The sequence below is a fragment of the Budorcas taxicolor genome, chromosome 18 (genome assembly GCF_023091745.1).
Source record: "Budorcas taxicolor isolate Tak-1 chromosome 18, Takin1.1, whole genome shotgun sequence".
In the NCBI taxonomy this organism is placed as follows: Eukaryota; Metazoa; Chordata; class Mammalia; order Artiodactyla; family Bovidae; genus Budorcas; species Budorcas taxicolor.
Window position 1 is genome coordinate 11,776,808 of NC_068927.1, and position 14,757 is coordinate 11,791,564.

The 14,757-nt window shown below is 41.5% G+C and overlaps 1 protein-coding gene across 1 annotated transcript in view; it reads left to right on the plus strand.

Annotated features, from left to right (window-relative positions):
- Positions 1 to 14,757, plus strand: part of CDH13 (cadherin 13) — a 1,024,384-nt gene that overhangs the window by 884,624 nt on the left and 125,003 nt on the right. The window contains exon 8 of the mRNA XM_052655824.1: positions 2,782 to 2,922. Within this exon, the coding sequence (XP_052511784.1) occupies positions 2,782 to 2,922 (141 nt within the window). The remainder of the gene's footprint in view (positions 1 to 2,781; positions 2,923 to 14,757) is intronic.

The following is a 14,757-nucleotide window of genomic DNA, read 5'->3' on the forward strand; positions in this document are numbered from 1 at the left end:
TCCTTCCAGCTGTTCTTGTAGGCCTCCCTCAGCTTCTTGCCACATCCTTAGAAGACTTTCCAAAGATTCTACTACATAACAACCGCATCCACGTACACACTCCAGGCTCCGTGCTTGGCACTTTACATTACCTGCTTTCATCCTCACTTATCCTAGAAGTATTATTATTCTCCCCCATTTGAACAGGTGAGGAAACTCAGACAAGGAGAACATAAGCAACTTGACCAGGTTCACTCAGCTTCTAAGAGGTGGAGCCAAGGTAACAGTCACTGGCCAATTGTTCCTCCCTACGTGTCAGCTCCCCATTATGCAATGAGATCCCTGCCTTCATGGAGCATCAGTGCAATGAAGAATGACCATCAAAAATGAGCATGAATTCACTGAGAGGAGAAAGAGGGGGTAGAAAGGTCAAAAGTAAGACAAAGTAGGGTATAGTAGAAAAAAATCCAGTCTGGACAAAGTATGAAAGGAGGTGCAGAGGGCGGCTCAAGTTGAAGCAAGAGAAGGAGGGGGCACCGGGTGGGTTAACAGCCAAACCTTCCTCTGTGTAACATTTCCTCTTTGATTTTCCCCCACAGCCACCATTATGCTTGTTATTAGTGATAAATGTTCCGTTAAATGCTTACTCGTATGGCAGTCGAGGTAGCTGTGTAAAACATCAAGGGTCTGGTGATTGATTATATGCCATATTTAATGACACAGTTTGATTCTTTTTTTTTTTTTCCCAAGATTAAATGTTTGGTTTTCAAATCAGTGTGGTCGGTGAACCCAGCCCGTGGCTGCGGAGATACACCCGAGGCTTTTTCTTGCAGACACACCATCTTCCCTTTGTTTCTAGGATATATATTAACTGGTAGCGAGTCAACACCCAGGAGGAGATGGTGAATGCAATAGAAATGCATGACTGAAGAATTCAAACCGGGAGAGCAGCTTGACTCTCAGATATGTCTTACAGATCAGATAGCTTAAAATAAAATCAGAGCAGCCAATTTAATTCTCCCAGTTTTGACACAGTGCTTCTTTTGGTCCAAATAAAATCCTATCTCCTTGAGCTAGAGTTCCCCAAAGGATGAGCCATTCCCTGAGAATAAATGGCTCTGGTTTGGAAATGCCACTGATATGCTCAGACCTTTGAGATATAATTTAGTTCAGGGAAACAGTAGTATATCATCATTATCAATAACGAAAGTAAGTTGGCCAGCTTGTGTGCTGCGTACTGGCTGGGTGTCGGGGTCAAAGGCATGGTCCTTGCCCTTGAAAACTTTGTCATCCACTTAGGCGATGGTAAATGGGCATCAAAATAAGGCCAAATGGGAAACATAGCCTTCAAATTAGTCAGAGGAGGACAGGCACTGTAATAAACTTCCCTTAACCGTGAGCAAAGGCTTGCCTCTTGTTCACATTGCAGCCTACAAGCGTGTCAGTGAAGGGTCTCTGCGCCACAGGCACGTGGAGATCCAGGCTTCTTCCTTCTAGGGAATAGAAGACACAGAGGATTGTGCGGGAGCTTTAGGGGCCAGATTAGTCCATCACTTCTGCCCACATTCCATTGGCCAGAATCGGTCACACAGTTCGTAAGCTCCAGCTGTATGTGCATGCTAAGTCTTTTCAATCTTGTCTTGTTCATTGCAACCCTGTGGACCATAGCCCGCCAGGCTTGTCTGTCTGTGGGATTCTCCAGGCAAAAATACTGGAGTGGGTTTCCATTTCCTTCTCCAGGGGATCTTTCTGACTCAGGGATTGAACCCAAGTGTCTTACATCTCCTCCACTGGCAGCCAGGTTCTTTACTACTAGCACCCCCTGGGAAACCACCCCACAGTCAAAAGAAATAGGATTGGGTAAACAAGTAAAACTGTCTTCACCACAGTTTCCTGTAATTGCAAGCAACCCCAGAATCAATTCTGGCTGACTTCAGGGCCAAGAAGAACCTCCTGAATAAACCGGTGTGTTACAGAATCCAGGGGAGAGTTGCAGTCAGGATCCAGCATAGTCCCACATCTCAGGCACTCTTCCTATTGGAGCTGATCACACCCAACTCCCCACTGAGCCCTGAATCAACTGAGAGTGTTTAAACATGACAGCAAAATACCTGTCAAATATTCAAATGAAAAACATATGTATTGAGGGATAACAGTGCAGTATTGCTTTTGTGTTAAATTTATCAGATCACGACTGGATTAAAAAACGTCTTTCAAGTTTCACATGACGTAAAAGACTAAACTCACAGTGGCATGAAGGAAGTGCAGTATAAATGACTCTAAACCTCAGTTGGTGTTTTCTCTCTTGTAAAATGGGGATAATAAATGCAACTTAACATGCTCGTTGAAAAGACTGACACTGGTTTCTGAAAAGCAGAGTAATCTGATACCTGGTCCAGATTGTTCAGTTCCTAAGGCTGTTATCTTTGTCCTAATCTCATCATCAGATTTAGCCTCATTTCCAGATCAGTTCCATGAGGCCACTCTGAAATGACATATAATGGATATAAACATCAAATGTGCAATGTGTACCCAAACCCTGGACTTAGAACATTCTGGAATGTATCACATGCCCCCTTAAACAAGGACAGAAAATAGATTCCATCCCCACAGCCAACTCCAGTCCATGCATAAGGACTGTTCTGCTTGGAGAGACTCCAAAGGTACGTTTGTCCACCACCGCTGAGAGTGCTGCCCTTCCCAGGTGCCTGCCCTGCGTCAGCCGAGCGCAGGCCGGCCACCTGTCCCAAGCAGTGACTCCAGTCTAAATGCCATCCTCTCTGTTGTGTTTTTGCCTCGTAGACGCTGGAAAACCCCAAGTATGAACTGATCATTGAGGCTCAAGATATGGCAGGACTGGATGTTGGATTAACAGGCACAGCCACAGCGACAATCATGATTGATGACAAAAATGATCACTCACCAAAGTTCACCAAGAAAGAGGTAAACCCCCTGCTGAGCACCCCTCGCGGTCATGGCCGTGATTGCTGATTAACATTAATTCCATGAACCACAGCCCTGCTGGCTCCCTGTTGCAACATCAACACTCTCCTTTGTGGAGAGAAGATGGTGTTTTGCCAGAATAGTTTTCTACATTTTTATCTTTTTTTTTTTCCCAGTGGAAAATACCAGAGCATTATGATTCAAAAGCATTGAATCTTGTTAAAGTCCATAAGAAAATAACTTTTAATGCCAAAGTGCCACTTTCATAGTTTTATCGGTGTTATTTAGTACTGAATTATGTGAGTCCTATTGTGGTTTTAGCATAACAATAACTATTTTTTCAGCAAGTACAGATTGAGGGGCCAGACGGAACAGCAGCAAGAAGGTAAAGCAGATTTTCTTGGCAATAACTGGGCAGCCCAGGAGCTTATAAATAACAACCAAGTTAGCTCGTCCGGGAGAGCCGTTATTTATTTGCGGCTCCTGTGCTTTTATGATCGTGGGTCATGGTTGCTGTTTCCCATCTATTCCAATGGAATAGTGTTTGGGGACAGGCTGAGTATGCAAGACCGGATCCAGCTGCTGAATATGTGTCCAGACTAAGAAGTCATTGGCACCGTACATCTGAAGGCAGTGAGATGCTTTTGGTTTCTTTGGGGGTCAGGACCAGAGCCAAGGACTTAACACCCCTCTTACTGACCAAGAGCAGAGAATCAGTCATGGCAGCCCCACATTTGCCAAACCTTTCCTGTATATCCACCACCACCACCTCAGGGATCTCCACCTGGGATCCACTGCCTCAATTGATCGTGTGAGGTTGGCTTAATGAGCCACATTTTTTAAGCAATCGGAGAGCTTATTCAAAGCTCAGAGAATCTGGGTCTCCAAGGTCTCGGGCAGAACTTGTAGCAGAAGTAGGATGTGAGCACTGCGCCCTGTGAAACCATGCTCTCGGCCCCAAAGCTGCACTTCTTTGCCCGCTGTTCATGTTTCCTCCCCTCCCAGGCATCAGAGAAGAGACCCAGGTCTGGACTGGCAACTGTGCACCCCTTTCTCTTGTGCCCCGGGCCACCCCTGATGACCCTTCCCAGCCCCCTGGCTCCCCAGTTACCTCTGCACATCAGCAGCCCTGCCTGACTCATCCAGGAGGTGGAAATCTCCCCCTCACCCATGGCATCTTGGACACTCAGGATTCTAACCTCAAAACAGCAAAGTCCACATAGCTGATGCAGTCCATTCTATCGCTCCCACAACAGTGCTGCTGTAACTGCTAATATAGATTGCATATTATTCCCATGTTTCTCAAACTATGCTCCAAGAAATTAGTTCCACGAGTTGTATCATTGTACAGGAGGAGGTGGAGGCAGATTTCAGGGTCAAAGAAATCTGGAGAGCACTGAGAGGAATGGTATGCAGGGTTTCTTTTACTATAGGGCTTCTGGGTACTTTAAAATGCTTTGTGTTTCTCTAAGGGGTTGGTATGGGCTGTAAATTTTCTCAGGCTTATTTTGCCTGGGGATAATTTTTCCTGGACCACCTCACCATGTCTCACTGAGCTGGTGTTCCTAAGATATTCAGTGGGAGGTATTGGTTGATCTGTAAAATTTCTCAGGAACCTCTTTTAAAAGAATAACTCAAGGCACTGTGGAATGGTCAATATAGACATAGTAATGACACTAGAAATTGGATAACCCCAATCTGAAATAAGAAAACCTATCCATGTTACCAAAAGGGTGATATTACTTAGTTATATCAGTGGAGGCTGAATTGAGCTCAGCTTGCGTTCCTAGCTATGGGCTAAATACTGTGAGAGGATCTTGTTGTTGATATTGTTGTTAATACCACTGAATTTAAGGAAAGATTTAACATAGATCTGAATTAAAGTAAGAGACCTTGAGTAGCATAATGTATTCACCTGTGAATATTGGCAAAATCACAGAACTCTCTTCAAATGGACATTGGATAATGAGCTTGAGATTCCCATGGGGCAGAGCTGACATCACAACTTGTATGGAGATACAAGTAACAAAACGAGAAAAATGGGAAGCTAGTACTTCACATTCTCTCTCTTAGACGTTAGATGTCCAAAAGAGTCTTTGCCAATGTTGAGCAAATCAAATTCACAACTGAACTGTCTAGCGTGTTCCAGGAAAGCTGCTGTTCTTTGTCACTGAGTGGGGGGTTCATACACTGTGGACGCCAGAACACTAGAGGCAGTGAAAGAGATGTGATGGGGTGAGCTCTCGACCAGAAAGGGATTCACACCCCACCTATAAGCCATGTGATCACAGCATGTTCACCATCTGCGTTCTCCTTTTGTCGCCTGCTAACGGGGCTGATCATAAAGCCCACCTCCCTGAGTCCTTGTGAATGTTAAATGAGCTGATGGTGACAAGCACTAGTTCCTGTGACCTCGTGTTCTCTAGTGTTGGGGGTGAGGATGAGGTGGCAATTTAGAAAGTGGCAGTGAGGAGAGTGGGGTAAAGGCAGTCGCGAGGAAGACGGTGAGGAAGGTGCTGGTGAGGAAGATGGCAGCAGTGAGCAAGACGATGGTAGGATAAATGACGTCATTTCTAAAATTCAGAAGGCCAGCCGAAATTCTTATCTAAGGGGCTGTCTTCCCTCCATGTTGGAAAGCTGCTATTTTCCTCTAAAGTGATCTACGAACCTGCTCAAACACTTCAAAATACGTGATTAGGACCCTCCCGTGATTAAGGGAGAAGTAATTCTGAAGAAGAGAGGGCAGAAACTGTAAAACTCATCACTTTGGGAAAAGGCAAAGACATCTGAGAGAAGCCTGTTAGGTGGAGAAGGGAGGGGGACTCAGTCCAAAGATGGTCTTGGGTGTGGAAGAAGTCGAACAGGATGAACTCAGAAAAGAAAGTAACAGGGACCTGTGACCCTGAAGCTGAAATAATTTTTAGAGATACAGGTCAGGGCTCAGTCATCCCAGAATGGAAACGGTGGTCATTCAAGGTTGGAAGTATCTAGAAACCTGTCCAAGAAGATGTTGTTTTATGTAAGTTTCTTCATACACAAGGACATTTCTTAGGAAATTCATAGAAATATTAATAGCTGATTGTTGTCTTTTTTTTAATTTCTACTTTATATGATCTTTCATCTCCAGAAAAATGAATTTTTTTGTCTGTTTAAAAGAGGAGTCTTAGCTGGCCAAAAATTATAGACTGCAAATAGTGTAGTGTTAAATGAGATAGAAGTATAGTTTCTGTCACATGAAAGTGCCAGGCCAACATGGCAAGACCATGGTATTGTCAATTTAATGTGTTCCTCTTAACCTTTCTTCTCTGCCCTCCCCAAAGCTGCATCATGGTACAGTAGGGTCACTGCAGTGCCAGCCGTCATGTCCGTGTAACAGATAAAAAGAAGCAGGAAATGAGAAAGGCAAAGGAGGACCTATCACCTCAGTAAAACATCCTCTAAAGAACTTCCCCAGAAAGTCAAATGACATCTACTTGAGTCTCCCCAGCCTTCTTTATCTGTAAGGGATATTGAGAAACGACTCCAGCTGTCTTTAGCTGGCAGGTTGCAGCCCCTGATAATATAGAGGTTGGTACTGAGAAAGGAGATGTTGTCTTTTTAGTTATTTTAAACAGCAAATAGTGCTTACTGAGATCATTTGTTCCCCTGTGAGTATTCATGCTGACTGTAAGCTTGCTGAAAAGTGAAGCCCACACCTCTTTTATTCTCTGTTGCGTTCCCAGTCGGCGCTCAACAATCCAGTACCTCCTGAATGCTTCCTGAAGATAATTTTAACTTGAGAACAGTGTCTCCGTGGGTGTGAGGAACCAAGTGCTGTAAATTGTTACTGATATATGAAATCAATCTTCGTCATTGATTTTCATGAAAATTTGGGTTAGAAGCACTAGCCTCCCTATGGAGAGTCTTCTGTGAGTTTTCCCAATAGTTTTTACACATGGTTTTAACTGTTAATGTTTACCTGTTAGCTGTGGCATTCCTAGATTACGTATTTGGAAATGACTTTAGGAAATATAGGTAAACTCTCCAAACCCAGAGTCTGAATTATGGTTGAGAATCTCAGTCCCATTTAGAGCAAAAGGACTTGTCCATTTCTCTCTCTAAATTTTTTTTTTAAGAAAAAATGTGTTACTTGTTCCTTATAGCATAGTTAATGTTCAACAAATATTTTCACATAAACCCCAGGATTGGGGGATTAATTAAATCACTCTTGATTTTAAAAGACTGTATTTGCAAATAACTATAAGATTTTTAAATGATTTTCAAGTTTTACCTTAAAATGGAAATTGGTAATGAAGATTTAATAACTTAGGAATTTTTTTTTTTTTTGGCCTACTTGATGAATTCTTTTTAAGGTAAATATTTTAATGTTCAACCTATAACAGTACAATACCTGTGATTAAAATGGTGTAAAAAAAAAAAACTTAAAAGGCCCTGTTTTTCTGGAAACTTAGAGATGAGTAAATGATCCAGTTTTCATAAAGGGGTAAAGATAAATGGCGTAAGCTGGGAGTCAGCAAGTTGAAACTGAGTCAGCAGCAGATACTTGCATTAAGTGATCAAGAGGGTACTGGGGTCCAGTCTGCAATTCACAAAAGTCAGTGTCAGGCCTTGAAGGACTTGGATGCTTCAGGAGTCTTACCTTTTCTTTGCAATACTGGCTTTCATAATAAAAATATTGTATTAATTATTTATTAATTAGCTGCCTAACTCACCTCATAATACTTTTTCCTCTTACATGTTTAACTGAAAACTCTGTGGTCTCTTCTTTATGTGATAATTATATAAAGACATTTTCTACAGAAAGGGAACAATAAGTCTAGTCTTTTCTCTAGCAGGGTTGATGAAGCTTGCTCTGTATTGTTGAGAGTTTAGAAATACTTTTTCACCTTTACTACATTATTGGAAAACTCATGTGAAATTGAAGGATTGTGGTTATATATAAGAACATCTCTATCAAGTTTCTATCATATAGATATATATATAGCTCTGCAGTGTCAAATGTTCTTGTATAAAGACCAATCTTTAAACTGATGACACTTGTAATCATGTCACCCACATCATTGTTTTGAGGCAGTTTAAGATTTTTGTATGTCAGTATTGCAGGCAAATCACAAGAAATTTAAATCTCTACCAGTGTGCTCATTTTGACTCACTGCCTCTTCATTTGTAAGTTTATTAATCAAGGGGCTATTTTATTTATCACATTAGAACTTTACTTTTTCCTCTAAATGAAATATCTGAAGCAAGATGTCAGGATAACATCAATGTACACACAGAAATCCTTTGCATTCCTATACACTAACAACGAGAAAACAGAAAGAGAAATTAAGGAAACAATTCCATTCACCATTGTAATGAAAAGAATAAAATACTTAGGAATAAACCTACCTAAAGAAACAAAAGACCTATATATAGAAAACTAAAACACTGATGAAAGAAATCAAAGATGACACAAATAGATGGAAAATATACCATGTTCGTGGATCAGAAGAATCAATATAGTGAAAATGAGTATCTATAGATACTCCAAAGCAATCTATAGATTCAATGCAATCCCTATCAAGCTACCAACAGTGTTTGTCACAGAACTAGAACAAATAATTTCAAAACTTTATATCAGTTCAGTCGCTCAGTCGTGTCCGACTCTTTGTGACCCCATGAATCGCAGCACACCAGGCCTTCCTGTCCATCACCAACACCCAGAGCTCGCTCAAACTCATGTCCATCGAGTCGGTGATGCCATCCAGCCATCTCATCCTCTGTCGTCCCCTTCTCCTCCTGCCCCCAATCCCTCCCAGCATCAAAGTCTTTTCCGATGAGTCAACTCTTCGCATGAGGTGGCCAAAGTACTGGAGTTTCAGCTTTAGCATCATTCCTTCCAAAGAAATCCCAGGGCTGATCTCCTTCAGAATGGACTGGTTGGATCTCCTTGCAGTCCAAGGGACTCTCAAGAGTCTTCTCCAACACCACAGTTCAAAAGCATCAATTTTTCAGCATTCAACTTTCTTCACAGTCCAACTCTCACATCCATACATGACCATTGGAAAAACAATAGCCTTGACTAGATGGACCTTTGTTGGCAAAGTAATGTCTCTGCTTTTGAATATGCTATCTAGGTTGGTCATAACTTTCCTTCCAAGGAGTAAGCGTCTTTTAATTCCATGGCTGCAGTCACCATCTGCAGTGATTTTGGAGCCCCAAAAAATAAAGTCTGACACTGTTTCCCCATCTATTTCCCATGAAGTGATGGGACCAGATGCCATGATCTTCATTTTCTGAATGTTGAGCTTTAAGCCACCTTTTTCACTCTGCTCTTTCACTTTCATCAAGAGGCTCTTTAGCTCCTCTTCACTTTCTGCCATAAGGGTGGTGTCATCTGCATATCTGAGGTTATTGATATTTCTTCTGGCAATCTTGATTCCAGCTTGTGGTTCTTCCAGGCCAGCATTTCTCATGATGTACTCTGCATATAAGTTAAATAAGCAGGTGACAATATATAGCCTTAACATACTCCTTTTCCTATTTGGAACCAGTCTGTTGTTCCATGTCCAGTTCTAACTGTTGCTTCCTGACCTGCATATAAGTTTCTCAAGAGGCAGGTCAGGTGGTCTGGTATTCCCATCTCTTTCAGAATTTTCCACAGTTTATTGTGATCCACACAGTCAAAGGCTTTGTGTGTATTTGTATGGAAATACAAAAAACCTCGAATAGCCAAAGCAATCTTGAGAAAAAAAGAATGAAACTGGAGGAATTAACCTGCCTGACTTCAGACTATACTACAAAGCTACAGTCATCAAGACAGTATGTTACTGGCACAAGGACAGAAATATAGATCAATGGAACAAAATAGAAAGCCCAGAAATAAATCCACAAACCTATGGACACCTTATCTTTGACAAAGGTGGCAAGAGTATACAATGGAGAAAAGACAATCTCTTTAACAAGTGGTGCTAGGAAAACTGGTCAACCACTTGTAAAAGAATAAAAGTAGAACACTTTCTAATACCATACACAAAAATAAACTCAAGATGGATTAAAGATCTAAATGTAAGACCAGAAACTATAAAAGTTCTAGAGGAAAACATAGGCAAAACACTCTCTGACATAAGTCACATCAGGATCCTCTATGACCCACCTCCCAAAGTAATGAAAATAAAAGCAAAAATAAACAAATGGGACCTAATTAAACTTAAAAGCTTCTACACAACAAAAGAAACTATAAGCAAGGTGAAAAGACAGCCTTCACAATGGCAGAAAATAATAGCAAATGAAGCAACTGACAAAGAATTAATCTCAAAAAATATACAAGCAGCTCAATACCTGAAAAAAAATGACCCAATCAAAAAATGGGCCAAAGAACTAAACAGACATTTCTCCAAAGAAGACATACAGATGGCTAATAAACACATGAAAAGATGCTCAACATCACTCATTATCAGAAAAATGCAAATCAAAACCACAATGAGGTACCATCTCACACTGGTCAGAATGGCTGCTATCAAAAAGTCTACAAACAATAAATGCTAGAGAGGGTGTGGAGAAAAGGGACCTTCTTACACTGTTGGTGGGAATGCAAACTAGGACAGCCACTATGGAGAACAGTGTGGAGATTCCTTAAAAAACTGGAAATAGAACTGCCATATGACCCAGCAATCCCACTGCTGGGCATATATACCAAAAAAAAACAGAATTAAAAGAGACACATGTACCCCCAATGTTCATTGCAGCACTGTTTACAATAGCTAGAACATGGAAGCAACCTAGATTTCCATCAGCAGACGAATGGATAAGAAAGCTGTGGTACATATACACAATGGAATATTACTCAGCTATTAAAAAGAATGCATTTGAATCAGTTCAAATGAGGTGGATGAAACTGGAGCCTATTATACAGAGTGAAGTAAGTCAGAAAGAAAAACACCAATACAGTATATTAATGCATATATATGGAATTTAGAAAGATGGTAACGATGACCCTGTATGCGAGACAGCAAAAGAGACACAGATGTAAAGAACAGACTTTTGGACTCTGTGGGAGAGGGCGAGGGTGGGATGATTTGAGAGAATAACATTGAAACATGTATATTACCATATGAGAAAGAGACGACCAGTCCAAGTTCAGTGCATGAAACAGGGCACTCAAAGCCGGTGCACTTGGACAACCCTGAGGGATGGGATGGAGAGGGAGAGAGGAGGGGGGTTCAGGATGGGGGACACATGTATACCCATGGCTGATTCATGTCAATGTATGCAGAAAACCACTAAAATATTGTAAAGAAGTTAGCCTCCAATTAAAATAAATAAATTAGTTTGTTTAAAATTTTTGCATGTTGGTATTGCAGGTAAATCACAAGAAATGTAAATCTCTACCAGTGTGTTCATTTTGACTCACTGCTCTTCATTTGTAAGTTTATTAGTCAAGGAACTATTTTATTTATCACGTTAGAAATTTACTTTTTCCTCTAAAAATATCTGAAGCAAGATGTCAGGATAACATCAATGTACACTATTCCTTAACTTTATCATTTTTGCTTTCTGTAAACCAACAAAAGTAGAAAAGGATGACTTTAAATCAGTCTAGGGTTGAGTTAGTTCATCGTTGAGTTTCAGTCTTGTGTGAGGGCTATCGTGGTTTTTCTTACTCTTAGGTACAGCCTCTCTGGAATTCTAACTGAAATATGGATACTTTTTACAAGGGCTTTTCCACCTTGGACACCCTGAATTTCAGTGGCCTTGTCAGCCCCACGAGACCGTTGAAAGCTCTGCTCAGCTTCCTGGTCTCATAGCAGCACTTTCTACCCAGATTCTTAGCCTCTGTCCCTGTGCCCTTATATTCTTACCCTGCCTTGAGAGTAAAAGCTTTAAAAAGTGTTGGCTTTACTTCAGTTAACTTCCTTTCACAGCAAGATCCTGGATTCTCAAGTTCTAGCTGCCTTGGTAGCTCTCCAGTGCTTTCAGATAAGTTGAGGGGAGAGGGTGTATAAAGTCCGTATGCTTGAGCTATCCTAGATTTGAGGTCTAGAAGAAGCTTGCCCCAGTCACTGTAAACAGAGAAAAATGTGGCTTAGCCTTTTACTCTGGATTATTAGGGAAAGGTAGTAGATGCTGTGTATATGGAATCCACTGTAGCACAAAACATCATAATATTTTCATTTAAAACATGGGTTGGAGAAATGGAATTAAATGCTTTGACAGTACTCACCCCATCTCATACCCCTTTGCTTCATAATCAATTCATTTTACTGAAAAGATTAAAAACTTTGTGTCTCCTCATAGATACTGATAACCAAGAAACGACTCTAACACGGAGGAAACTGAACTACATCATTGGGGGCAGCCTATGCTTTCCTGTTCCTTCACTCTTGAGTTGATATGAATATCTGAGTTCTCTGAACTCTCCTAGATCTTTTCATTTGTTCTTGGTAGTTTGATGGCCCCAGGTATAAAGCTAGTAAACGTACATTGTGTGTCATCTTTTACCAAAAATCTAATTGAATATATTTATCCACTCCCCCAGGGTTCCACGCAATATATTTGAGTGCTTTAAATAAAACTCTCTTACTTCCAGGCTTCCCTGGTGGCACTAGCGGTAAAGAATCTGCCTGCCAATGCAGGAGACACAGGAGACACGGGTCTTATCCCTGGGTCAGGAAGATCCCCTGGAGAAGGAAATGGCAACCCACTCCAATATTCTTGCCTGGGAAATTGCATGGACAGAGGAACCTGTTGGGCTATAGTCCATGGGGTCACAAAGAGTCAGACACGACTGAGTGATGAAAAAACTCCTACTTCTGTAAGAGTTTGTTTCCCTTAGGAGAGCCCTTTAAATTCAGAGGTGGCTATGACTAAACACTGACCACATGGTTATACATTCTGCTTGCTCAACAGAGATTAATCCAGAAAGTCAATTACATATTTCTTAGAACATCGAACCCATTTCAATTATCTGACTCAAGTGACTTTTCTGGAAGGTGGAGTCCAAGACATTTTAACAACCAGATAAATCTTTAAAGATGATTAAATGTTATTTCAAATAGTCTGGACTCCCTCTTCCCATGAAGCTTTTTATAGCTTTATGGTGAAATATGTGATACATTTTGCTGTGATGCTGTGAGATAACATAACTGACAGTTTTCTGTGTGGCTGAAGTTTTAAATAAAACCAAACATACATTACTGGGATCTTTATCCCGTGCTGTATGTGGCAGCCGGGGGCCTCCCAACACATACAGAAATGGAATATTTGGAGAGAATAGAACAGTGTGACTTCACAACACAGATGCCACCAGCCCCCAACTGTGCAAACAGTCACCTCACTCCTGATGACATCAGTTCCTGGTCCACCTCTGTGCAGGTCCAACATCTTGTCCAAGGAACTCCAGAGCCCTCAATGGCAAATCTCATTCCCAACTTGCCATCTCATAACTGAAGAAGGGTTAGTTGCAAAACAGCCAATACCCATGTCCCCATTTATCTTCACTAGGAAGGGGTGAGTTCACTGCTTTCTTCTCCTGCACCAAGGTTGTAAAAAAACACATGAAATCATCAACTAAGTCTCCTAGTGTTCAAATTTCAGAGGTACTTCAAACAGCAGGTCTACAGCTGAATTTGTTGACTAAAAGAGAGTGAAGGGAAATGGTTGTTCAAATATAAGCAGTGCTCTATAAATAGAACCCATCATCCAAACAAGATTCTTCCAGCTAAAGAAAAGGGAGGTGGTGTGTGCTCTCCCAGATTTAATTGTTCAGTGACAGCAGGATGAGAAATCTTGCATTGTTGAAAATGCCCAAGTCGATTATACACTGTGTTTGTGATATCAAAACACCTGGATTTGTTAAAGTGAAAAAATGCAATCTACCGTGTGGCTGGTTCTTCAAGCCTCCTGTAAAGGTAGACCAGACAGCCAGATGATTTATTGCATTAATCACTCCTTCATGATTATATTCATGAGGTGTTGATCCCCATCTCTCCTGTGTGAACCTCTATGCAAATCCTGTGCCTTTGCAAACCCTCTGGTTACGCTCAGAGGATCAGCAGCAACTCAGTGGCCATAAAAGCAGTTTTTTACTACAGCTGGCAGAGTCTCACCACAGAGCCACTCTATGGCACGGGGGCCTCTGAAGATTTCATCCATCTGCTTCTGCTCAAAGACAATATCCTCACACCAAGAGCAACAACCACAGAGCTGTAAAACATCCATTTTTTCTTAACTCTATGAATGTAATATTACTACACCTCAAAATACAGCTTGCAGAATGAGAATGCAAGAGGTCAAAAATAGAAAGCCAAGAGCAACCCAAAGGAGATGAAATACCCACGCCCACACTGCACCTGGAAACCATTTTGTGCTGAACAGTGTTAGAAAGAAGAGCACCAGGTCTTAGTCTGGATGGTTTTGAACGCGGTCTGCTTGGTCACCACCTACCTCCAACTCAGACCACACTGAAGTTCTAGTTTTCCCTCCAACCTGCCAGGCTTTAGGACGCCTCCATGCCACTGCACATCCCTTCTCCCTGGAATGCCTTTCTCTTCTTTCATACCTGGAAAGCTCCAATTTACCTTTTCTGTAAGTCCCAAGTTGTAAACCCCTTAGGCAGCTCGCTGCTTCTCCCTCCTTGTTGCTGCACATGCTGCGTGTCTGCCAGCTCAGTCTTGTCCTGTTGCCTTTGAGTCATGTATTCCTTCTCTATCTCCCTAATACTGCTAGGATGCTTTCATATTTAGGGACGTATCTTTTCCATCACTGCCTCTAGGACTTAACATAGGGATCACATCAAAAGTTTAGCTGGAGGTGAAATTAGTATTCATGCGGTAAATCCTCATTACTGCCTGTTGT